Source organism: Antedon mediterranea, chromosome 6, assembly GCF_964355755.1.
Source record: "Antedon mediterranea chromosome 6, ecAntMedi1.1, whole genome shotgun sequence".
In the NCBI taxonomy this organism is placed as follows: domain Eukaryota; kingdom Metazoa; phylum Echinodermata; class Crinoidea; order Comatulida; family Antedonidae; genus Antedon; species Antedon mediterranea.
In genome coordinates, this window is record NC_092675.1 from 20,821,197 (window position 1) to 20,847,475 (window position 26,279).

The window sequence follows — 26,279 nt, forward strand, 5'->3', positions numbered from 1 at the left end:
AAATAAAATAAATATAAATAAAAAACATGATAATTTTTATAGTTATATAACATACCAACAAGGCAATTTAACAAACTGAACCCTTTATTTATGTATAAATCCAAAGAAAAAATTCTGAAAAGATGACAATGCTGTTGGTATCAATGGAGATACACATGAAATACCCTTTTTCTGAGCTTTTTACAAGAATATCTTGATAATCTTGACACAAAAACATCACATATCATAATAATACGGTAATTCTTTATTGACTCTCACCATACATTGCAGTATTATCATAGAAAAAAAATAACAAATAGCACAGAACGAAACAAAATTAAAATGTTTACAAAAAAAAAAATATAAACAAAATATATATACCTGTAAAAGTCATTGTAAACTGCAATGTATTGGGACCTATATCTCTCCTAGGTGGTCTATAGACAATCCTCTGTGCATTAATGTCAGCCTGGGTAAAGTATCTAATAGTGAACTCTGGTTGGTCAATGTTTTCTATAGAGCCCTGATCAGGAGCAAATGGCACTGTGATGTTATAGATGAGGAGAGTATCTGGGCTATCTGGATCGGTGAATGCTAAGTTGGAACGATCAATAGGTGTTACAGTGCCTTCCAAGACCTAAAAAGTAAATAGAAGTAAAAGAAAACAAAGTTAGATTTAACGTATTATTCATTACCATTTTTAAGTTAATAGGTATTTATATTATGGAAGTAGTGTATATGGTTTTTGGTTAATTTTTTAAAACCATGTATAGATTTAGCTTGTAGTAACAGCAATTGGTAACATAACATATTTTGCATTTGTGTTTTCTGATGTTGAACCAGCTATTTTTAATGGTAAAAAGAGATAAATGCCACAATAATAATAAGCCAGAATGTACTTACCATCATTCTAAATGGTTGTGGCACACCAGCGCTAGGCCTTGGTGGTTCATCATTATCAGCAGATACAGAGATTTGGAAGGTTTGGTCTGTCAGAATGTTAGGTGGATTAGCTCCATCAGAAACCTAGACAAAAATATTGGATTCTATTTATAACAACAGATTTTGGAAGGAAATGGTAAACTAAAGCAAACTCTGTAAATTTGTTGAAATAGGTGTTGAAGTTGTTCCATAGAGGGAGCATGTAATATTTTTCTAACAAACAAGGTTTTCCTATGACTAGAAAAAAATAAGTATGTGTTCTTAAAAAAATTTAGTTCTTAATTTTGTTTTCATTCTATCATGCTAAAAATCTTATTTAACAAACAAGATTTGACATAATATTTCTGTAGAATTTATCTGGTTTAAATGATGTAAATTGTTTCTAATTAAATAAAAGTTAAGCTATGTCTACACTATCAAACTTTATGCGACAAAAAAATGTGATGTGCCCATGAAAATATGTCATAACACTACCATATTTGGACATCTCGCTACCATATTTGGGCACATCACACTTTTTGTTGTTGTCACAGATCATTACTCAACATTCTTTAATAATTCATTCTTACTTCAAACCGGAAGGTATCAGAAGTGCTCTCTTGCCCTAAGTGGTGATAGTACACATGGCCTTCTCTCATGTCCTGTTGGTAGAAGTTGTACAGCACAGTATACATCTGTTCTTCATTTAAAGTCTCCCACCCCTCAGGTAGATCGCCTTCCACACGCTCCACAACCATAACAATTTCACCTGCAAATAATTTATGTAGGTTATTGGTTACATGTTTTGTGTGCTTTGAGGAGTATATTGTTATTTTGAAGTGGATTTGTTTTGAGTTTGAAGTGATCATCATAATCATAATGTTGCAACAATAAGTAAAAGGAAACAGAAACATTATCACAGAATTAAGTAGAAGCAGACTAGAATAACATTAAGAATTATAATAATAAACTAAATGCTTAAAGCTATTTGTAAACATAATTTTAAAGTGTGTGTGTTTATTTTAATTCTTATATCGATTTATTAAGTTAATATATAAGTTAATAATTTTGACATTTGACATCTATTCATTCACAGTCATAAACATACTTTATGTATGCCCAGAATTTAAATATTTCATATTTATAGTGAATTATAAAAACAAGGTCAGCTTACCATATTTGGGGTTATTCATTGGTGGGTTAAGGGTAAACATAAGGTCATCATCATCGGTGTCGCTATCTGTTGCTCGAAGTAGACTAGTTGTAATAGGGGTCATGTGACCCTCTTTTACTTCAGCTTGTACATTTGTGATAATCATTGGTATCTGGTTATCCTGAAAATAAATTATGAATAAAATTACACAAACCAGAAATGGTGTTGGTAGTCTATAAGTGCTGCTTACCTGGATAAACCCGACGTTAGATACTCTGTTAGGTGTGTGTTTGTGTGCTTTGTTTAGGCGTTCTTCGTCATCATGCCAAAACAAGAATGCATCCAGTGCAGGGGCCCACGAGCAACACTTAAGTGGGACCGCCACATGCGGTGCGTTAGCTGCCGCACGTGCAGCCAGTCAGATCCGTGCGAAGTTTGCGTACGCTGGACGCCTGCTAAATTCGCATCGCTTCCACGTAATAGACTTAATTTGCATTTATTTTTTTCAATTTAAAACAAAATCCATGTGCTCAAAGAACACAGCACAGCACAAACTCTGGTTGAATTAAATTTTTTTTACAAAAATTCATAATATACAAATACAAAGATGAAGAATGACAACACACAGGTGAGGGATTTTAAAGCTCTGTCTACACTATCAAACTAAATGTGCCAAAAAAATGTGTGCTCAGTCATATATGGACATGATGACATCATATCACTACCAGATTTGGGCACATAACACTTTATTTTGATAGTTTAGACGGTAGAGCTTAACTGTGACAAATAGAAAAGATTAATTTTAAGTTTTGTAAAAAAATAAACACTTTTTTAATAGTAGTGATATATAAAATATAGAACCAGAAATTAGAACCAAAAAGATATTATTTAACAATGTATGGAAAACAAGTATTCTAGCAACAAGCCTAAAAATTACAAGAACTATTTTACCGTTGGAAGAATATGAATGTTAAATAGAAGGTTTCTAAAATTATATCCATCTGTAACTTGAAACATAGCAACATCAAACTGAGTTTCACTCCCATCATGCTTGTAGTAAACACTTCCTGTTCGTAGTTCCTCAAGCGTAAAAACTTGAACATCGACAACTTCAGCCACTCGAAGCAATCGTCCATGATGAGGGTGCTCAATAACAAATAATTTCACATTTTCCGGATTGTCATCGTCATGGATGAGTATATGGTCTGTGCTAGTTATTCGGGCTTGCTGTCCTTCTTCTAATATAAGTGGTTCGTTTCGTAAGACTATTGGCGGATTGGGAGAAATAGCCGTGATGGGCACGCTCTCAATGTTTGAATCAAACTGTCGGTCATTCACTTTGACCATTAATTCCCCGATAAGTTCTCCAGAAGCATCGTGAACAAATCGTATATTTCCGTTTTGAACTTCGACTCCTGTGAATACATCATTATCCACTAAAGTACGTTCTATTCCTTTGTTAATACGAATGAGATGACCGTTGGTCGGTGTTCGCACTAAGTAGAACAGTAGGTCAACAAATGCAGTATCTGGATCGATTGCACTGAAGAAACTTGTGTCCAGTGGAGTGGAACCACCAATTGTGGTGATGACTGAGCCGTTGATGTATAGAGAGGGTGGCTGAACATTCACTGAAATACAATATAATCAATATTATAATAATAAGTAGTTGATACTGTAAATAGATTGATTAGTTATAAGCTTGGCTTGTATTTAACGTTTATGTTTCGGTGACTAAAAACAATTACAGTCATTAAAACACTTTTTGAAAACCATAAAAACATATTAGAGCAGCCTAAGAGGGTCTGCCATCCGCCAACACCATTGGGACCAAACAAGGTGTCCCCTGTTAGGGGTGTTCCAAGAAAGGGGTGCTATAGCTTACCTTCACAAGTATTTGTAAGAGTATTAGTAAAGAACCCGCTACCGCAGTCTTCTACACAGCGCCCTCGCTTCAAGAAAGAATCAGAAGTACATTGGGTACATTCTTGAGGAGTACTACATTCCACACAGTTATTGGGACACCCTAAAAAAAAAAGCAGAATAAATTGTGAGAACATTAAAACAAATATTTAACAAATAAGGTTATGTTTATGCATACAGTGCATGACACAAGCATTTACTGAACTACAATTATTCAATTTCTCTTCATCCCATTGTGACATAGGTCTACTTGTTTTTGTAGCATAGTGATTAACGACAGGGGTTGAAATTGACAACACACCGGGGTAGTGCTTGGCCACTAGACTATTGGGAATGGTGGGTTCAATCAAATACATACCTATGCAATTATGTGTTGAGTAGTCACTATAATAACCAGGGCCACATCGATCTACACATTCACTTCTGAGTAGGAGCTCAGGAGGGTAACAACTTGTGCAACGTCCTTTTACATCGCAACTTTTACAGCCACCAAGACAAGCTGTAGAATTGAAAGAACAGTTTCAAAAGAACCGATTTAACACATTATACCTAGGATGTTAAAATTGTATGTAACAAAAAAATGTGTATCCATATATGGATATGATGATGTCATATCAATACCATATTTGGGCATATCACTACCATATTTGGGCACATCACACTTTTTTTTGTCAAACTAATTTGATAATGTAGACAGAGCATTAGCCTTGCTAACCAAAAAGGAACATCATTATTTTACTAACCTCTGCATCTACTTCTGACATCATAGTAGCCATCACCACATTCAGGAACACATTGACCATTTTTCAGGATCATTCCATCCATGCATAAAAGACAGTCAGTATGTCTCGGGCCCACACATGAATTACATGTCCAATCACATTCTAAAACAAAATTAAAATAACTGTATTTTTTTTTAACTACTGGAGGGATAATGAATGAATATTAGGAATTAAAGCTTAATGTCTGACAGATATTATAAAATAAGATAGTATATACATTAAGTGCATTTTTGGAAAAAAAAGGGGGGGGGGGGGAGAACCTCTCCCCCACACCCTGTATTATATAATCCTGGATACGAAATAATTGAAAGTAAGCTACCTCTACATTCTCTGGTACGTGGATCAATATAGTATTGGTCTGCACAAGAGGATACACATTCACCATATGAAAGAGCTGCCGATGGATCCAAACACTCAAGACATGTTGATTCACTGATACAAAACAGACAACTGGCATCACAAGCTGTTGGTAGAAACAAATCATATATGTTAATTAGGGGTTGGGTTTGTTATCTGAATTATGAAATATACAGCCACAGAAGATATATATGTTATAAACCACTCTACCGTTATTTATAGACTCATTTATAAATAAATAGTGAATTATTAAGAATGTATATTATGTATTATTTTTGGAAAATTAATAAACAACAACAACAATTACCCAAAAAATATGTCAGTTAATTCATAATTATAGCTATTAAAATACCCTCATTGGTGTTGAACGAATTTGCCCTGTGAGGGGCCATATTTATACACTGCTTCATAGACTAATAAGTCAACTGTACATAGTACCTTATATATGTAGTGGTACTCACATGTAAGTTTTTATTTTTAATTTCATACTGATAAAATGTTAATGATCATTCTACAACAACAACAAAGACAACACAAACAATCGGTATCAGTAAAAATAATTTTTAAAATAGTAGCAAAAGAAATGCTGGTGAAACTTCATCTTGTATCAATTCTATTTAATGCAATCGCATCAATATTTTATAATGCTGCTTATCAATAAACACATTCACATATCACCTATCAAACATTCAGGTTTGGCTTAATGTGTGTATACGGATATTGTCTGATAAACATGCAGTAGTCCCAAGTGCCCTTCTTAAACTGTAGATTCATAACCTTTTAAGTTCTATTGCTTCAGCAGATCTTGTTACATTTAGTCCCTAGAATGTTCCAGCAGATTTAAAGATTTGATTGGAATTGAAGTAATATAAATATGGAAGTGATCTAAACAATTTTCTTTGAGATATTACTACTTTATATAACATTTCAGTTTTTTACTCTCATAATTTACCTGTGCAAACTCCATTGTTGTTGTAGAATCCACGGTGACATTCTAATGTACACATCCCATCATGTGCTAGAACAAAACCACTCTTGCATGACAGGCAACCCTGTATTCCATCACGATCACATGTCAGACATGTTGGGTAGCATTCTGAAAAAAATAATAATAATATCAACAAACATCAGGGCAAAGATCAAAAATAAAAGTCATGGCAACCATAAAATATTATGCTTTCCTATTTACATAACTAAATTATATAATTAGGTTTATAATAATATAATAGTTTATTCCTGCTCTTTTCTAGTTTCGAAATCCATGCCTATATGAAGCAACTTAACCTTTTATGAAAAGGGGTGTTTTAAATTTTCTACTTTATACTCTTTAAGGAGATTATGTTATTTTCTGATTATCCAGGTAAGTTAGGCACAAAATATATATATATTCAGTTTGGATACTAAAGCAAGTTTGTTTTGTTTGGATAAAGTCACTTCAAACTTGACTTGTGCTGAGAGGAATATAATGAAACTACTTGGAAAGATACCCTCCATGTGTATGGATGTGTGCAGCAGCAAGTAGCAAACTCTCTATATACCTTTGCATGACCTTGACTGACTATTATAATACCCATCACCACAGTCCTGTACACAACTGTCGCCCAGCGTAAAGAAGCTATCATCAATACACTGATCACAGACACTGTCTTCAAGCCCTGGTAAGCCATAACACGTGCCACAAGATGATGAACAATCTGAAGAAAAAAAGTATAATAAAAAGTAAGAAACATGTTTCAAGGAGATTATACAAGTCATCTACATTTATTTTTTAATCAATGGTCGAAAGTACTATAGTTTAAGAAATTTGTTATTTTTAAGACAATTAAAAAACAAACAGAATGGTCTATGTAAAAATATTATTTATACTAAACATTTGCTGTCATGCTACATAACTATTAACTATTTGATTCTTCTGTAGGCGAAAATCCTTCCTTATCCTTCCAATTAAAATTCTTCACACTGATTGTTTTTAAGTTGTAAAACGTAACAATTTAACAATTATTAAATATATGTTAGATGTTGTCAAATTTATATAGCGCTTTTAGCAATAGCAAAGTGGTGAAAATAAAAATAAAGACAAATTACAAATTGCATTACCTTGACAACTATTAAACATATCCAGATATTGTGTACTAGCACATCCATCAAAACACTGGCCTCCTTGTGGGCTATTAGCTCCACATGATTGACAGTCACCAGTACCTGCCCCACTACAGGTATTACAACTAGCATGGCAATCTGAAAGAAAAGCATTTTTGATTTGTGACTAGTTATGTCATGTTAATTCATTGTGCTCATGTGTAGACACATGGTTTCTCAGTTGATTCCCCCGACAGTTTTGATGGATTATAGGTTGAAATGATGAAAGACACAATGTGACACAAAATGTGCCCATATATAGACGTGATAATGTCATATCACTACCGTATTTGAGCATATCACTACCATATTTGGGCACTTTTTTTGTCAAACTAGTTTGATAGTGTAGACAGAGCTTAAGGTAATAAGGTGCTAGGTCATCCCAATTGGAAAGCTTCCTATTGTTCTGATGGCCAGAGACAACTAACATTATCTCATTACCTGATAATGGCAAATCGTGATATAGTTGTTAGATTTAGTTTTGGTTATAAAAAGAGAATATTGGACATAATACAGTTGAACTCCTATCAAGGGGACAAAAGGTTCATGCTTTTAGGCCTCTAGACATGACATTTTAAAAGTATCATATATAAGTGCAATTTACAAAGTCCTGCAGCTCTATTTTTTAACATTTTCTCAGCTCCGCACCAACTATGGTAGGGCTGGTTCTGGAGAGTTATATATTCATCATCTATCCATTTTCACCCAGAAAAAGGATCTGCATTCATTTGTTTCACAGTGTCCCCTTAATAGAGGTTGTCCTTGAATAATTAATACCAAATAAAATGCTTTTTCAATATTTTAAATCGATGTACTGCAATATAATATGCTTCATCATTGTTGGAACATACTTGAACTAATTTCAAAATGATGTACTAAATTATAAGTGTTTAATTTCATCAGCATTTCCACATGGATGTCTATTCCACAAGGAGACGACCTAGACCCTTAACAACTAATAATGCTTTTCCCAAAACATGCACACTAATCTAATATAATAGAATGTGCTTAATAAGTATTCGAACATAGTTTTATTTATGTGAGTATTACCCACATTTTTTCCCTCATCATTTTATGAATACAATGGTAAGCATCATCACAAATTTTAGTTTTATTACAAAGATTCTTAATTATCATGATTAATTTTATAAAATTTTATTCATGCATAAAAAAACTACGACAAAAAGTCCAATTTGGCTTGGAGTAAAGTCTTTGGTATCACAAATATTTTCTAGACTTAACCCAATCTGCAAATAACAATAACCATATTTTGTACAAGCTATAGTAATTAGCATCTATCTTAATGTACAGGTAAATACAAATTTCCTCTGACCTCCATCCAAGAACATTTTAATAATGAAATAATTTTCCCAAAAGTTTCATTTTCATTTATAAGGGTACACCTGTAACAGGTACGTTGTTCAACACAATTAGCTGCAATGTATTTCCGGGAAATACCTGTCTAATTTACTTTTATCATTCTAGCCTACAGTAGGTATATTTATTCATCAATTAAAATCATACAAAAGGCAGCCAAAGGCTGAAATAAGTGCAATTTTTACAGAGGTAAACATTATTAAAATGTCATGTACAATTACTATAATACAAGGATAAAATGAGTAAAATATTAACGGAAACAAAATTATTTTGATTATTAGCATTCAACAACTCATATGGTACTGTACAAGACTGGTAGGAATCGTTTTAGTATGTGCTTTAGGTATGAAAGTGTGTTAAACATTGTCTACACTATCAAACTTTTTTGACACATAAAGTTTGATAGTGTAGACAAGGTTTTAGCATTATACGCAGTTTTCTATCAGATTTAGGACTGATAGTAGCCAATAAGATAATAGAAAGCACAGTATGTTTATATTTATAGAATTCATCATTGTTTTGTGACGTTACACTACAGTATATCTTGAAAATAACTATCTAAAACATATATAGTATAGTAGCCAATCAGAAGCAGAGTATATTTAAATTTCATAAAATACTGTGTTTATCAATTTGTTGTTGTGTATTTCCTAGAAAAGTATGACCTATCTAAATTACTGTTTCCATGTAAATTGAGAACTATATATTAACCAATCACAAGCAGAGTATGTTTATATATAAAAATAATGCATTCATTAATTTGTTGTGATGAATTTCCTGGAAATACCTGTCGAAATAACTGTTATCTTAATTCGTATTTAAATTGTATGCCAACAATATTCAAGCCAATCAGAAAGTGAGAAGCAGAGTGTTTGATACGATTTAGTTTGTATTTCAACTATAACCAATCAAAATGAAGAGATTTCATGTGTTTACTGTTTAGTTTATCAACTTCATTAAAGTTCAGATTGTTTTTAATTAAATTTTACTTTCCATAAAATCCCAAAAGTACACTTAAATATAATTTTGTTTTTTAATATTAAGCATTTCTTTCTTTGTCTAATACTGAAAAAGAAATGTATTAAATAATAATAACAAACAAATACATAATAAAAATTTATCCCTGTGAGATCATTTACACTTTTGCTAAGAAAAGAAGAAAATAAATAACAAAAATTCCCACTCTAAGTGAATAATGTGAAATCCAAAAATATTTATGAATTTAAGTAAAATACTTTTAAGGGTAACATCTCACATCTCATTGGCGAATACAGCCATGGGTGCATGATTGCATACATGGTTGATAAAGTTTTAAACTTACTAAAACATATGCCAGAATCTTCAAACTGTCTAGTATTACAGGAACGAGCACAGATACCATTCTGTAACACTAATGGAGACCTACAACTTGTACAGTCACTTGGAGTGCCACCGGTGCAGGTTAAGCAAGAAGAATGACAAGCTAAATGAAACAAGAAAGAAAATAGTTAAACTTGAGAAGAGGAAGAACAAAGACACCATTATTATTATTATTATATTTGTGCATGGTGGAAATAATTAAATAATTATTTCAGAGTCAATCAGACAGTACTATTGTATTTTGTTTGCTTTCGAAGTAACATATTTATTTGAATAAACTCCCCCATAAAACATCATTTTGAATAATTGCTCCTCGAATAAATGCCCCAGGGCCTTTATTTATTTACTCGAATAAGCCCTCTGTTACATGCATTATCTACACACTATTGTATTACAACACATTTCTATTTGTAGTAGAATTCATTGATTGACATAATCTACAATTTATCAAGCATTTCGAAAAAATTGTTACTGTATTTGATCACTTCTCGATTGTGTTGTATTTGTTAACAAAATTGAAATGTATTCTATAGTCAGAGCCACTAAAGTAAAACGATAAAAGTACATATTATTAGTGTGTAGAAATATATATATAATGGCATAATTAGCCATTGAAAGACTTTAAATCAATACTACACAACTAACTTTCAACCAGATTACACTCATTAGAGTTAACATTTTCTAGTAACATGTATTTCATGCTAGATAGAGGGCAGTAAACATTTCTACTCTACTATGAACAAATGAAACCATAAAACTTTGAACCAATCAAAGAAAATTATTTTATTAATTTGATAAAAAAAAAAGAGTTTTACTCACGATAACATATACCACTAGGAGTTGGGAAATAGTTGTTTCGACAGCTATCTACACATGCTCCCATGATACCATCATTTGGTGGCAAGGCTTGGAGAAGTCCACTCACTGATTTACAAGATGTACACTTGTCTGGCCCTGGACCTAAACAGGTACGGCAAGAACGGTGACAAGCTAGGATAAAAAAATATCAAAATAAGTTAGTTTTTCACAAATATGAATTTTACCTTATGAAATCTTACATCGATGAAACTGACAAATTAGTGCAGTATATGTGAATAAACAACAATGTTTGCTTATTTTCGAGAATGATTTGAATAATTATTGAATGATATAGATAAGGAAGAGTGACATTCTTCCCTGATATTAAGTATAAAAATCCATATAATTATGTTTACTCTAACAAATCAAAACATAAAACAATAACATTTGTACTGGACTTATATTAGAAATCTTTGTAGAGGCCACAAGAAGAGAAACCTTACCAACTGTCTGCCCATGGAATTTCTTAGTATAGTGAGTTTTATTAGAGTCATGATAAAATTAAGGATTCTTGTGTACAATATGTGAATAAATAAGTTTCATTGAGTGACAGCGTTGGCACCAGATTTTTTAGTTTAGATAAAACTATCTCCATAATTTTTACTGGACAGTCAGGGAAAGTTATACTGGCTGTTAAGTTATTGTGGTATGGTTGGCCCATAAATCTTTTAAGAAAAGCTCTGTCTACACTATCAAACTTTATGTGATGTGCCCATATGGACACGATGATGTCTTATCAGTACCATATTTGAGCATATCAGCACCAAATTTGAGCACATCAAATTTTTTTTGTAAAACTAGTTTGATAATGTAGACAGAGCTTTACTAAAAAAAGCTAGTTTTACTAGTCAATAATAAGGCACACACTTTTTCTGTCATACAGTTATTGTAAAAACGTTTAAAAATAATGTAGACATGACAAGAAAAAAGGATTTGAAGTGATAGACAGAAGAGGTTGAAAGGCTGGTCAATGGGAAGGCATAAAATCAACAAGTATTATAAATGTCTATCAAACGATTAAAAAGGACTAATAATGAAGGAAACATTAATTCAATAAAAAACAGGAGATAATTAAGAAGGAATGAGTTGACCTCAAAATATTAATATCAAAACATGTTTAATTTCAAATATATCTATAAAAAAGCAATGTTTCAATCAGGGTTGAGCTTGAGCTACAGAAAACCCATTCCCATGGGATCCTATAAGGAGACACTTTCCTGTAAAATGATTGAGGGGAAATGTATATTTTACCACTAGGACAAACTCTTATTCTGGGGACAATTCTATTTTATTCTACTTCCGAAGTTATACTGTACTGAAATAGAAAGTGAAGATTTGCCCAAATATGGTAGTAATATACCCAAATATGGTAGTGATATGACATCATCATATCCATATATGGGCACATCACATTTTGTAACATAAAGTTTGATAGTGTAGACAGATGATAGACATGATCTCAACCCACTTACCATTGCAAGCCCCTTGGTCTTCATAGCTACCATAGGAACAGTTAGCCACACATCGGTTATTTAGGAGCACTAAAGGAGCTTCACAGCCTCTACATTGGTCAGCATCGGGTCCATGACAATACAGACAACTAGGATGACACGCTAATAAATATATATAATAATAGAAATTAATAACATCCATAATATCTGACATACTTAACTCGAAAATAATATTAACAATGACAATGTTTTTGAAGAGTAAAGTGCATTGTTTTGATCATTTAAATTTTACTATTTTTATTTTCTTTTAAATATAAAAAAAAATATTTGTAAGTAAAACTTGGTCAAAACAACTATTTGTCAATAGGATCAACCTAATAATATTATGTGGCTAATGTTTTTTCAATGTAATCTTAATAGATTTACAAGCCCTGTGGATGCTTAGTACCATTGCCAAGTGTACATACAAATAATGCATTTCTAGCCTAGAAGAGTCAGATGTAAACAACAGGATGGTCACCTCAACATAAACAGAACTACTTAAATTAAGTAGCTGAAATTGATTTTGATTACTAATCAATAAATTGGTGAAGATGTGTGACAGAGAAAATATAAGAAGGAGGCCCCAAGAGGGAATTAAACAAGGAAGGGACCTGGAGATGGGAGGGGCTTTATTATTATTAAGGAAGGAGGCATAGGGTAAGGGATTATGACGGAAGGGGGCCTGAAGTGATGGATTATTGATGACTACAAAGTGACAATTAATCACTTCTGGAACAAAAAATTATGAGTTCCCATGAGAAATGTCGCTTGAGAAACTTTAAGTTAGGAAACACATAAAAAAACACAGTATTCAATAAGAAAGTTAGAAATCCTTGCCAAAAAATTATCTACAATATACATCACGTTTGATTTTCATTTTAAGATTTTAATGTTTTCCTTTGATTTATATCTTAATATTTTTTTGTTTAGGTTTATTTATAAAAAGGAAATTATTATATTATAATGTCGAGTACTGTATTAAAAAATACCCTTGTTTAAAATACTGTAGTCATAAAATAATGTGACATAGGCCTACTATCATGTCCAATATATTTTATTAAGTTTAATCACAACAGGTGGGTGGCTTTGATCGCCATGCATAATGAGATGAGGAAGTTCTATATTAACGCAGGATCGCAATGAAATTGAGCACAACTGATAGGGATTAACAAATGACACTTATCAGTCTTGCTACTTTCAATCATATGCACCGGAAAAGGTGCAAAAACCTGGATGGAATCAATTTAACAAAAATCACCTTTGATTCAATCAGGTAAATGTTTTAAAAATAAACCAGACAATTTTGTTGAAAAGAAGAGTGTATTAATCATCTTGCTCAAGGCAAGGCAAATTGATTTAAATAATAATTATTATTAAATTATCTAATATTTTATGTAATTTCATTACGGAAACAATGTGAGTTTAGTTTTAATATTTCATTGTCACACAAAGCTTTTGTTTGCTTTATTTTTTGTATTTGAGAAAAAAGTGTTTAAGGTATGTATGGAGAATATTAAAAAAAAAATTCTTGATACGACAGATTTGTTGATGATGTCACTTGTTTATAGGGCAACTATACGTACGTTCACACCGAAGATCGCCAGCATCGTAGAACCTTACGCTGCAAGTCTTCACACATATGTCGCCTTGGAGACGGTATGCATCAGGACATGTACGACAACGAGGATTGTTATGGTAACACGTTGAGCAAGACGCATCACATTCTATTGAAAAATATTTATCAGATAATACTACAGTATGTTCACAAGCAAACAATGCAACAACAAAGAAATGTATCTTGACTATCGTTTGAAAAAGAAATAATTGTTAATGTATGACTGATCAATCTACTAGGGTAATAATAATAATCATCAAGCTATTATATAGATTATAGATGGCCGAGTGGTTTAAGGCACGGCACTGTAATCCATCCATTTCAGTGGTATATTTGTGTGTGGTCAATTGCTCCAAGATCTGCTATTGTACACTATGTGTGTGTGTGTATGTACATCTAACAAAATATTGTTTTTATACTAGTTTCACACTGTCATGGGCATCTGAATCTCAAAGTTACAGCATGTTGTAACATCTGATTTTATTTTTGTATTTGTCCACTTAATGAGAAAAGGGCTACTGGTATGTGTCGGTGGTATATCCAATAAGCTAGGCACGAAATATTAATTAATAATATTATTTATATATACAGTCAACTTTTCCAATACCAGAAACCCTTAGACTGGCCTAATATGTTTGGTTTTCTCTTTTCTGTTTTAATTTTTTTAAAGAAATTAGGACCTTTTGATCTCAAGATGACTGTACATATATTGATGATGTAGGAGAGAATGAATAAAGCATTTTGTGCAACTTACGGATACAAAGTACGCCAGACAAATAGTAACCATCACTACATTCAGTAACACACTTCTCTCTTCTTGATAAATATGCAGAGTCACTGCAAGCCACACAGTCACCTTTCGTTGGACCAGTGCACTCAAAGCAGCCTTGAAAACACTCTGAAAGAAAGATTTAATAATTACTATGATAGTAAAATTATAAGGATAGTATTCATGAATATAGTAAAATACTTTTCCAGATTAATTTTTTTATTTTCAAAATATTTTTTATTTCATCATGAATTTGACCAGCCTTAACACAAAATAGAGGCCCAGTTTAGCAATAAGGAAAATGACAAAATATAATTCTGTATATAAAACTTCGATGTGATTGTTGATGTAATGAGAAAGTATCACAAAATAAGTAATTGTATTTGTTCAACAACAAAAATTAAATGAAAATGTAGATATGACGTTCTATCGATCGTTTGTACATGTCTTCTTCGACTCTTGCATCGATGACGATGATGGCCTCTGTCATAGCCTAAATAGTTTCAAAAACGAAAAAATGGAATTAAAATTCACTTAATGAAATTTCATATACATACCTCCACATTCCCCATCAAGCTGATAAAAACCAGGCCCACATGTAGAAAGACACTGTCCCCACTTAAATACTAATCCAGTCTCACATGCCATGCAGTGAAATTCAGTGCCAGCTGAACATTCTGCACATGAACTATGACAGGCTATTGGGGACAAAAATCATCATTGGTTAATGGACACTAGTAAATACAGAAATTTAAATAACAACAGTGACATTGTATTACATTGGAATTGGCATTAAAGGTATTAAAATCTTACTCTCTAGAAGTAGAACTCAATTTGAATTCCCCATACATAAATAAAACATTTAAACAAAACACAATAACAATGGATGACGTACATAGACAAGTGTTTTGTGTAGATGAGTAAAATCCACGACCACAACGATCAACGCAGCGGCCATTTTGGATGACTTTTGTTGAATCTCTGCATGACGTACATCCAAAGCTGTTACAGTTGATACAGTCTACATCACATTGAACTGAAAAAGAAGACAGAGGTTGAAAATATTTTCGGGTTTCAAGACTTATTTCTAAGGGGCTATATTGCTCTTGTATTCTTTGCCTTTGTATTGCATTATTTTCCTAATAAAGACTAGAATAAGTAAATATCAAAATCAGTACTCAAAATGTAGGAAAACCAATTTTGATACAATGTGAATCTAAAGAAGAAAATAGAATTATTATCCTAAGATTTTCTAAGGTGTTGATTATCACGGCTGTCATCTTCTATCAATAAACATGTCAATTATAAGCAAGACACTCACTAGCTTCACACCGATGGCAACATTCCCCATGTACCAAGACAGGAACAGTCCCTAGTTCACATGGGGAACAGTCAGGTAGGTAACAAAGGATTTCACCATTCACACATCTACAGATGCTACAGTCATCAAACTGCCAGACATCTTCATTCTGTAGGAAAAATGACCAATAATGATAAAACTTAACTTAATATTTAACTCATACATTGTAGTATTTGCATTGTAATATACTCACAGTATAAGTGACACCATCAAAGAAGCAGATTCCCTCAGGTTCACCACATTCTGGACAGCAACGTCCAGCTTGGTGTTTTAATACTTGACCCTATCAAATAAAATATGTAAATATGATCAACCTGACATGTATTTATGGGCTGGCCTAATATGTCTGGGTTTCCAGGTATGTTGGTATTCTGAATGTGTTTTTAATGAATTTGAGAACTATTGGAGAGAGTTTCCGGTTTTGAGAGAATCTGATAATGGGAGGGTCAGTAGTCCATACTATACTTTCATAATTTTTAAAATTTAACTAGCATTAAACATAAAAGTAATCAGTGTGCAATTGGCCAAACATACGGTAATGCAAGCAAGTTTATTTATAGTAAAATGATTACAGGGGTGGGCTTACACCTGTATCAGTATGGTAATACAAATACACATTCAAATTAGCATACCTGTGTACATGTTATACGATCACAGTCTGTCTTATAACAGTTGACAGTTCCACGACTACATATACAATATTGACATGCTGTTGCATTCCACATATCCCCATGATATTTAATACTTTGATCATATTCACAATAATCTGTAAACAAACAAAAAGATAAATAATCATTTTAATATTATAATAGACTAATATTTTTACAAAATTGTTTGTTTTATACTACACTTTGACATTAATACAAAAGATCAATACTTATTTAAAGATGAATTGTCCCCTGAAAAAATAATTCTTAAAAACATTTTTGTTGAATATGCTATTTTAATGTAACTTAGTAGTTATCCACTTTGACCAAAAATTGGATCGAAAAAAAAATGTATTTACATGAAAAAAAACATATTCCATGTCGGATTTAATTAATCTTCATTTACCTCCGCCAAGGAGGTATATGTAATCGGTAGCGTGTGTTTGTTTGTTTGTTTGTTAGCAGGATTACTCAAAAAGTAATTACAAGATCTTTACCAAAATGAATATACAGATAGATATGTGGTCAATGACCATTCCATTAAATGTTGGGACCATTTGGGACCATAATCCCAATTCTGGACCACTTTTTGAGTATACTTTTCAGACCTGCTAGTATTAAAAGATAGGACAGAATTTTTCAAAAGCCGGCAAACAGTCTTAAAGTAAGAAGTAAACTGAAATTGCATTTTCTCGAGAACTACTTCATTCATTCCAAAGAGGCAAGAGTTATAATTTGTGATTTGTAATGTTAAAACATAATTTGATTTAATGTGCAAGTTTTTTGATGCGAGTAGTTTAAAAAACCTTTTGTTTTTTCAAATTCACTTTGATTTTCGCGTTGCTGTTCTATTGTTAGTCAACTGAAGCTATTGTTAATTGAAAGGCTTGTTACATAACCATTACACCAAACTCGCATACACATGCTTGTAGTGAAATTAGCCTAAATCACAAACAGCATTAAGACACGCACAAATATATAAATATATTTTTTTTTACCGGAGAAATCTTATGTAGGAGAATTTTACAGTAGGCGGAGGTATGCACTCTCGGAGTGGCTTTCTAGTTTTTCATGTTTTTGGGGGACAATACATCTTTAAACTTTGTTTCATGCACATTCAATGGATAAACAATATACAAAAGTAGTATGAAGGCTTAGAGATTAGAATAGAAACAGTTGTAAGTTACAGCCCTGTCCCTTTCTGAGGATTGAACCCTGGAGATGGGACAGCAAGGCAAGCATGTTACCACCAAGCTATACATTCACTACTTTGTTACTCCTTAATGAAATATTTTAGCCTAGTGTTGATACGTTACGGAATGTGAACCTAATTATTCCTTTCAATTTATTATTTACCCAATTTTTTGATAAGCCAGAAGCCCACTTTATTAAGCCTAGTGAATGTACTGTAAGTGGTTTGCGTTTCTTCTAAAGCATTCAAATGATCCAAAATGTCATTAAATGATAAAGCACATTCACAGATAACCCAGCTTTTCGTAGACGACATGTCACTTTTATCTTGCTGGGATGTGATTCACAGTATTTCATGTCACGGGAGGGGTGTTTAATAAATCATTCGGAAAATGTCATGGGAAACGACTGAAGGCCATTTTCCACTAGATAATATGATATCTGTTGCAAATACCATAAATGAACGAAGCTAAGATTCCATGCTAATTTGAAATGGCAGAACAAATCAAAATCAAAATAGTGTATTTACAGAAAATGGTGTTTTGACTTAATTTTATTTATTTAACATGCAAACAATACAAAAAGAATGCATGAGGTTGGGCTGTGTTCACCAATCACACTTAAGTGAGATATTTCCCCTAAATTATTTCACTTACCGTAAGTGAACAAATTTCACTTAAAGTGGCATTCATTTTGATAGGTGAATTATAAATGTGCAGGGTTATTTTTTTTCTAATAGCCTATTAGAGTGATTCCATAATGATAATGGTATTTCACTTAAATACAAAGTAATTCTTTATTAGTAATAGTATTATATTATTAGGAAATCTTAAAAGGGTGCTTAATTTTTTTAAATATTATTTGCTATTTTAACTACTGTACTAAAAAACAGAGAGTGTGTTATCTCTATATCAATAACCTCTAAGGATGTAAACAAAATATCTCTTACATTTCCAATGTCATCTGCAGGGAAATTTAATTAACCATTCCCAAGTGCAGATATCTAAATATTATTATTTTTCTATTCCACAAGTTATCCTGGGATTTGGTAAATTAATCACTAATTCCCTAAGTAAAAGATGTGGGATGTCCTTCCTACAGCATCTGTTAAAAGTAGTTTACTCAATTATCAATAAATTACAAATCTAATATCCCAAAATTATGAGAAATGGCATAAAAGAAATTCTATCCTTTCTATTAACAGAGACAAGGCATCACTTTTTTCATCCTTTTGATATAGAAATCTGTTTCTGTTGAATAACTTCAAATAAACAGTTTTCTAACAGTTATTTATTGTAGAACTCATCTTTTTAGACACTCCTTCATTCACAAGCTTCGTTCTCATTTGGACACAACGTAACAATGCAAGTGTATACAACTGAGTTGACCAATCAGTCAGTTTGGATTATCCAGCACATCGTAATTGGTCAAATTACTTGCACCGCATTGTCATTGCGCTGCATCCAAGTGGGAATCAAACAAAATTGATAGCTGTTTTAAACTATTTATTTGAAAACATCATGTCTTAACAAGGTACTTAGTTTTAATTTCAAGAAGATGGACGTAATTTATTCACACACCCTAAGATTTTTCATATTGTTAGCAAATATTTTTTTAAACAATCATTACCTTCTGCAGGTACACATTCTGCACAGCATTCTCCTTCTCGTACAATTCTCCTTTCATTCTAAAATTACAACAAAATTCATACATTATTTAGAATAAAAAAATACCTGTACTAAAATTAAATAAATATCAGTAAATCATATTTCTATAATATATAATTCGTAACACAAATCTGAAAAAAAAATTGTATTGGAAGACCTATTTGAATTATAGCATTTAGATATTGTTTTTTTCATACATATTATACAGTATATATAATTATAATAGATTTCTATGATGTATAATGGTTAGAAATTGAATAAAAGGTTGTTATCATTGTTTAAACATAACCTTTAAAAGACCCTTTGATGTACATATATTTATAACTGTGTACAAACATTAGTAACTGTTTTTGTTTAGATAATCTATTTATTAAAACTGATTTATCAGCTGGCCTATCGATATTGAAATGGTAGCAATTCGTAATTGACTTTATATAAATTCTAAAGTCTAATTCACTGTACTGTACATGATACAACATTTTTTGCACTAATGTTGATAAGCATGATTTACAAAAGCAAGCCTGCTTTCCAAAATTTTTACAGGGGGGTTCGTTTTCCACAAAAAAGACAAACATCATCATGGCCAGTTAGGCCTAGCCTATAATTTAGCATACTTTCACCGTGAAAGGGCACTTCAGGAAAAAGGATTTGTTCACAATGCGTTTGAACAGCAATTGTAGTTTGTACACGCAACTGAGGTGATGATAACCCCTAGAGCAGCTTCAGCCTACCAATTATAACCTTTACAATATTGTGATGCCCAGGCTTAACTATAATTTCTGATATTGCCAATTGATATCAAGTAACTATTACCAACGGGACCTGCAAATTAGCAAAACTACTTACGTTGTTACACCGCCTTTCGTAACAATCAAGCTCTACACATGATATTGATTGCGCTTTACACGAGCAATGATTACACGGACTGGTCTGCCAAACTTCACCCTCAAAGTAAAGAGCGCTATCGTGTGTACAGGGTGGATTTTGACACTCCGGACAACACTGGCCATCTGGAACTACCATCAACTGACCCTATCAATACAAAAAAACACAGTTTAATGAAGATTGCAACATAATAACGTTCAATTTAAAAAACATGGAATAATTGGTTTTGCAATACTATTTATTAGTATTGAAAGAAATCTCAAAATACGAAATATTTTACTAGAAAAATACCAGTATATAAACAAAATGAAAATGATTAAAATGTATTTATCTCTGTGTAATAGAAATACTATTATACTTTAATACAGTAAAACCCATCCTTTAGGACACCATTATTCCCTTTATTAAAGGGACACTTTCCTGTGAAACAAAAGAAGGACAATATATGTCGCTACTCAGGGGACATCTTTGTTCAAAGGGACATCTCTATTCAGAGAACACCCCTATTCAGAGGATATCACTATTGTTGGGCCCTGAAGGTGTTCCTTAGTAGAGATTCTTCTGTATACTGTGACATTAATAAAAATTAAAAATAGAATCATCACGATTTGGCTTTGGATTGAAAATTAAGCAGTGGAGACAATTTAATTCCGAGGTCAACCAATTGCCATTAAAACGTACATCAAAATTTGTATAGATAATATATGTCAGCACTTTCAAAACTCCTCTATGACTCAAAGTGTTACAAAATAAGAAGTACAGTAGTCCTTTAATTTCACAGTTTTTCCTGTCAGAACCTGCAAAATTATCAACATTTTCAAACACCACTTTAACACTTAGGAAATCAGAGTGGTTAAAGGGCAGTAAATATTTGGAGAGAAAGTTATGAGTCATACTGCTATAATGCTCCTCTTAACATTCAACATTATATGAACTGATATTTAAACGTCAAACTAACTACTAAAATGTTCTATAGAGAATTCAAGTACTACATTAATCTTTATTGTAAACAAAGTTAAACAGTTTGCTGAATATGATAGCCCTCATGTTGAGTTTACAGTTACTGTATACGAAGTGTTTGAAAAGTAATATGTACTAGATTGAGAAAGTGTTTATTATTTCTTATAGATGGCATGCTGATGGTGAGGAAGATAGTAAGTGAATGATGTTTAAATGAGAGATGTATGATAATAATTGTATACCTTCAGTAGTGCCAAGTAACAACAAATATTATTTAAATTCTGAGCTAATGTCTAATGTTGACTTTGCTCTACTAACATTAGAGATTTATGGTGTAATGATAATATCTGACTAGCATGGGTTCGAGCCTATCTGTACCATACTGATTGAATTCTTAGACCACATGCTTTACTTTCATTGTCTTGTCCTTCGGATGGGATGTAAAGCCGTTGGTCCTGTGACATATAGTACATGTTAAAGAACTTGGTACACTATTTGAAAACATAGATCATCTCTTGGTGTGCTGATCTGGTAGGCGCTGCACAGCGAGCTGCCGTGGGTTCATGGTGGGCAAAATCCAAATTTTCTCAGTTATCATTTAAGCTTGAGGACCAAGCATTTAACATTAATTCAACATTTGACATTAATAAGAGACTGTTTAAACATATGGAGTTCTTGTTTTGTATCATATACAGTAGGAAGGTACTATGGAGATTAGTGGACTCTATATGCTATGAAAAGAGATGCTTCAAATAGAAAATGTACATCAACTACATATTATTCAGTCAGTAACAAGGGTGTAGATATACAGAAACCCATTATTCTTGATAATAAATAAGGATCTGCAGTTTAACTGCTGAAAAAAAGGCTTATAAATCTGTTAAGTTAGTTGATGTTGTAGACAGTGTTTATATAGCAGCAACTGTTTCACAAGACAAAATACAAGACTTGCTGTTTATTGTTTTAGATACACAGTTTGCTTTTCTTCCTACTAGTTCATATAAAAATTTAGCCGCAAAGATCCAATAAAACTGACCAACAGGAATGCTGGCTGGGTTGGAATAAAGTGAGTGATGCATATAATATGCTCAGTATGATTATATAGTTTCATCTGAAAAAATATGGAAAAATACAGGACTTCTGAGCCTCAATTTGTGTGATTTAGTAAGTCATGGCCAGTATTTTACAAAAAGGGACAAAAACTAGCTAGGCTAGTTAAAAAAAATCACATCTGCTGTTGGTCTCTACTTTGAAAAGAGAAATTCAGGAAAAGGGAGGTTTTGTTTAAACATTTGAACATGGAGGTATAAAGTTTATAATTTTAAACCTTCATGATTTGAACCCCTTGGCTATGGGCTAGGGATACATATATACTACAATTCACACTTTGTTGTAAACTTTTACCTGAAAATGTGTGAGTTACATTGACTTTGCACTCAGCCATAATCAATCAAATTTTAATTTAAAATCTGACAACAATATAAACTAAAGTATTCTTATAGAATGAATGGTGTTTTTTTCTCTTTTAAACAAATGTTCAAATCAATTTCATCACCTAATCCTCTTAATTAGTAAAAAGAAGGATTTAGAAATATATAAATTTATCAATATAAATGAAGAATCTAGTAGAGATATCACTGTAGTAGATTTAATATTGATTCAAGAGTTGATTATTAGGGAAACCATTAATTTCTAAGGAAATTAGCAACATTCAATTTCTATATTTAAAGATTTATTAAAGTAGGTAAATCACTCAAATTAAATTCTCATATGATAATAATTTGTCTTTCTTTAGATCTAGGTTACTTAAAAAACACTAATTAAAAGTATTAAATAAAGTCTAAAAGGGTAAAGCAACAACACTATGAGTGAAATGCATGACTATTAAATAGATCAAATGCCACCATGGTGTCCCCGGAGTTTGAGGGTACACACTGGTTCTTTTGGACTTATTTGATCTGAAATTAATTAGTGGATCTTTTGATATATTGACACAAATTTACTTGCAAGATATTATGTCAAGACATTTTTTTCAAAAAGCTAAATATAAAATATGAAGAAAAAGTAGGTAAAATTGCGTATCACTTCTTACTGAGTCATTGATCAGACATATAATTTGGTGTAATTAAATATTGACAGCAAAAGATGTGAGTAATATCAGAAAGATTATCTTAAATAAGGCTTCTAAAAAAATATTAGCGAGATGCTGTATTTGGCAGATCAAAACTTTGTAGATCGGTCAGCAGATAATTTACAAGGGTTTCAATATTGTATAAATATGCTTATAGTGCATACACATACGCAGACTCTTAATGCGCTGTACACAAATTAAGAAAGAAAATAGCACAGTATTTAGATAAAATGAAAAAGTTTGTTGAAAAAGAGTAGCAGAGGTTGGAGCTGTCACAGCAAAAGCTCTTTGAAAATTGGTAGATGTTATAGCCTGTGTAGTCATAAGCTGACAGTGACAACCTTGCCCTAATAAGAAATCTAGTAGTAGGCCGGTAAATCTGCACAATCTCAGATAAGTAGCCAGATGTTATATTGTGTTGTGCCATGTATGAAAAGATCAACACATTGTATTCAATTCACTGTTGTGATTCTTTTTATAAATTGGGAAAAACCTTTCAAATCGTCGTGCTAAACACAAATATGAAACTTAGGGTTCCGCTATAATGTCACTGTTTCAAATTTAAGTTGGTTGAATATCTGAGACAGTTATGGTACGTCTCCAAGGCGGTTATTATTTTGTCTGTCTATCTCAGAATTAAGCATAATTTATAGATAAGATTAGAAAAAACACAATAACCTATTTAGAGTAGTCCGACAGAAATATATAAACAAGTCTAGAATAATAACAAATTTAATGTTATTGTCTGTGATATAAATTGACCTAAATAATGGTAATAATATAATAAAGGCATAGACCAGTTTGTTGCTAAGTCATTCTTTCTTGCAATTGTAAACACCAATCTTAATTAAGATGTCATATTTTTTTAAGGTACTTTACAGGTCTAAATACTGAGCCGACTGATTAAGGGAATTCCCCAAGAAGCACAATGGATTATAAAAGGAAATCCTTCATATAAATCAATTATTGTTATACAATTTATGAAATACTTATGTTATTATGAGTGCTGGAGTAATATCTCATGGGATATCAATTTTTTTAAACCGATGGAACAGGTGATCCAGGGTATTGTAATAGCTTCAATTGAGAATGATTCCGTGAAGATAGAGAAAGATAGCGGCCTAGCTTTTGCCATAATATCTACAACATTAGGACAAACAGGTGGTAATGATGAAGACAAAGCAAGGGCCGATCTCAATGTCCCAGTGAATTATGAAATGAAATATTGGCGAATTGTCAAAGGATAACTGCCCTAGGATATAAATGACCTATGAAATGGATAAGACATATAGAGAAGTGTAAAAAGCAGAAGAAGAAGAAGTGTTGAAAGCGGAAAATGAATCAACACAATAAAAAAATCAAATTCAGTCATAGGTGAGCTAGCTTTAGGTATATTTTGCGGTTTTATGGTACTTTGACACATCATGATTCGAACCTAGGAGCCTGAAATTAGCCAGAAAGTAGGTTCTGCACTAGGCGAAAGTACCACTAAATAGAGAGCCACTGATTTGCAACAACCTAAAAATTATACATGGTTCCTTTGTAAAGCTTTTTAAAGTTTTCCCCGTTATGAGAATTACATCCAAAAATGTTGAATGTATAAAGTTTAGTTCCCACTAGGACGCAACGCAAGGAAGCAGGCGCAAGTTGACCAATTAAATGTGACTATTCAAATAATCCATCCCTTGAGATTGGTCAAATCAGTTTGCTTTGCAATACGTCCTTGCGTTGCGTCCTAGTGGGAACCAAGCTTAATACAGAATCCAAAGTCATCACCTAGACCAATAGACAAAATTGTGTCCGATGACTTGACAAAAATTGCCAAAGTCAAACTTAACGTATATGAATAGTACCTTCATATGACATCATAAAGGACAAAGGTTGTCGCAAGCTCATTAATGTTGTCTAGCACTTTAAATCTGATTCTACTTACCGTTGAAATATTATGTTCTAGGAACATACATTTCTACTCTAAGCATGGGCATGTAGTCAACTGTAGTTTAATAACAATATTTTTTGTACATCATGTACAATTTCTAATACGGGAAGTAATACAAACAAAATTAAATTAAAAAGATGAATTGATTAACATAGCATATTCATTAACATCATTAATTTGAACATTATATATTCCACAAATTGATTCTTGGGAAATATCGTTTCCCTATCATGTTAACACAGTTAATTACCTGCAGACACGATACTGGCGGACAATCTGCGATATAACACTGCGTTGTCCCGTCGGTACATTTACATAGAGCACATTTGGCAGGACTCCAGGATTGCCCATGACGGTACTGTTGACTCTGATATGCACATTGTCCTAAAAAAAAATGTAGTGAAAAAAAAAAACAATGATGAATCATTAATTCTGACAATTGTAAATGTTCCTTGTCAAATTTAATAAACGTTAAATGAGTTTTTCCGCTTTTTAGAATTATTTTTTTTACCATTGACATGTACAGTAATAGCCAATGTGCAATAACACATTATAAGTCATTTCCCACAGTGTAAAAACATTTGGTTTTATACAAAGAGTTATTTTTCATCTGATTTAATTAATATATAAATCAAGAGTGTTACTTCAATGCAAGTTGCGAGTTGATTAATTTTAACAGTTTGGTATGTAGTTGTTTATTTTTGAAGGACTCTATCTACAATGTTATGTCTATGACTTGAAAAATAGTGTACAGTATTAGGCGAATTCAGGCAG

At 32.2% G+C, this 26,279-nt stretch overlaps 1 protein-coding gene across 1 annotated transcript in view; it reads right to left on the reverse strand.

Moving 5' to 3' along the window:
• The window catches only part of LOC140052170 (extracellular matrix organizing protein FRAS1-like), an 81,884-nt gene that overhangs the window by 23,748 nt on the left and 31,857 nt on the right, over positions 1 to 26,279 (reverse strand). The window contains exons 7-31 of the mRNA XM_072097605.1: positions 25,756 to 25,889; positions 20,437 to 20,622; positions 19,553 to 19,610; positions 16,718 to 16,851; positions 16,279 to 16,368; positions 16,047 to 16,194; positions 15,621 to 15,761; positions 15,283 to 15,423; positions 14,711 to 14,854; positions 13,925 to 14,065; positions 12,321 to 12,461; positions 10,810 to 10,980; positions 9,953 to 10,093; positions 7,213 to 7,353; positions 6,654 to 6,809; positions 6,068 to 6,211; positions 5,078 to 5,221; positions 4,720 to 4,860; positions 4,335 to 4,475; positions 3,939 to 4,079; positions 3,005 to 3,684; positions 2,075 to 2,234; positions 1,491 to 1,669; positions 883 to 1,005; positions 361 to 616 (exon numbers count right to left, since the gene is read on the reverse strand). Of these exons, the coding sequence (XP_071953706.1) occupies positions 361 to 616; positions 883 to 1,005; positions 1,491 to 1,669; positions 2,075 to 2,234; positions 3,005 to 3,684; positions 3,939 to 4,079; positions 4,335 to 4,475; positions 4,720 to 4,860; positions 5,078 to 5,221; positions 6,068 to 6,211; positions 6,654 to 6,809; positions 7,213 to 7,353; positions 9,953 to 10,093; positions 10,810 to 10,980; positions 12,321 to 12,461; positions 13,925 to 14,065; positions 14,711 to 14,854; positions 15,283 to 15,423; positions 15,621 to 15,761; positions 16,047 to 16,194; positions 16,279 to 16,368; positions 16,718 to 16,851; positions 19,553 to 19,610; positions 20,437 to 20,622; positions 25,756 to 25,889 (4,176 nt within the window). The remainder of the gene's footprint in view (positions 1 to 360; positions 617 to 882; positions 1,006 to 1,490; positions 1,670 to 2,074; positions 2,235 to 3,004; positions 3,685 to 3,938; positions 4,080 to 4,334; positions 4,476 to 4,719; positions 4,861 to 5,077; positions 5,222 to 6,067; positions 6,212 to 6,653; positions 6,810 to 7,212; positions 7,354 to 9,952; positions 10,094 to 10,809; positions 10,981 to 12,320; positions 12,462 to 13,924; positions 14,066 to 14,710; positions 14,855 to 15,282; positions 15,424 to 15,620; positions 15,762 to 16,046; positions 16,195 to 16,278; positions 16,369 to 16,717; positions 16,852 to 19,552; positions 19,611 to 20,436; positions 20,623 to 25,755; positions 25,890 to 26,279) is intronic.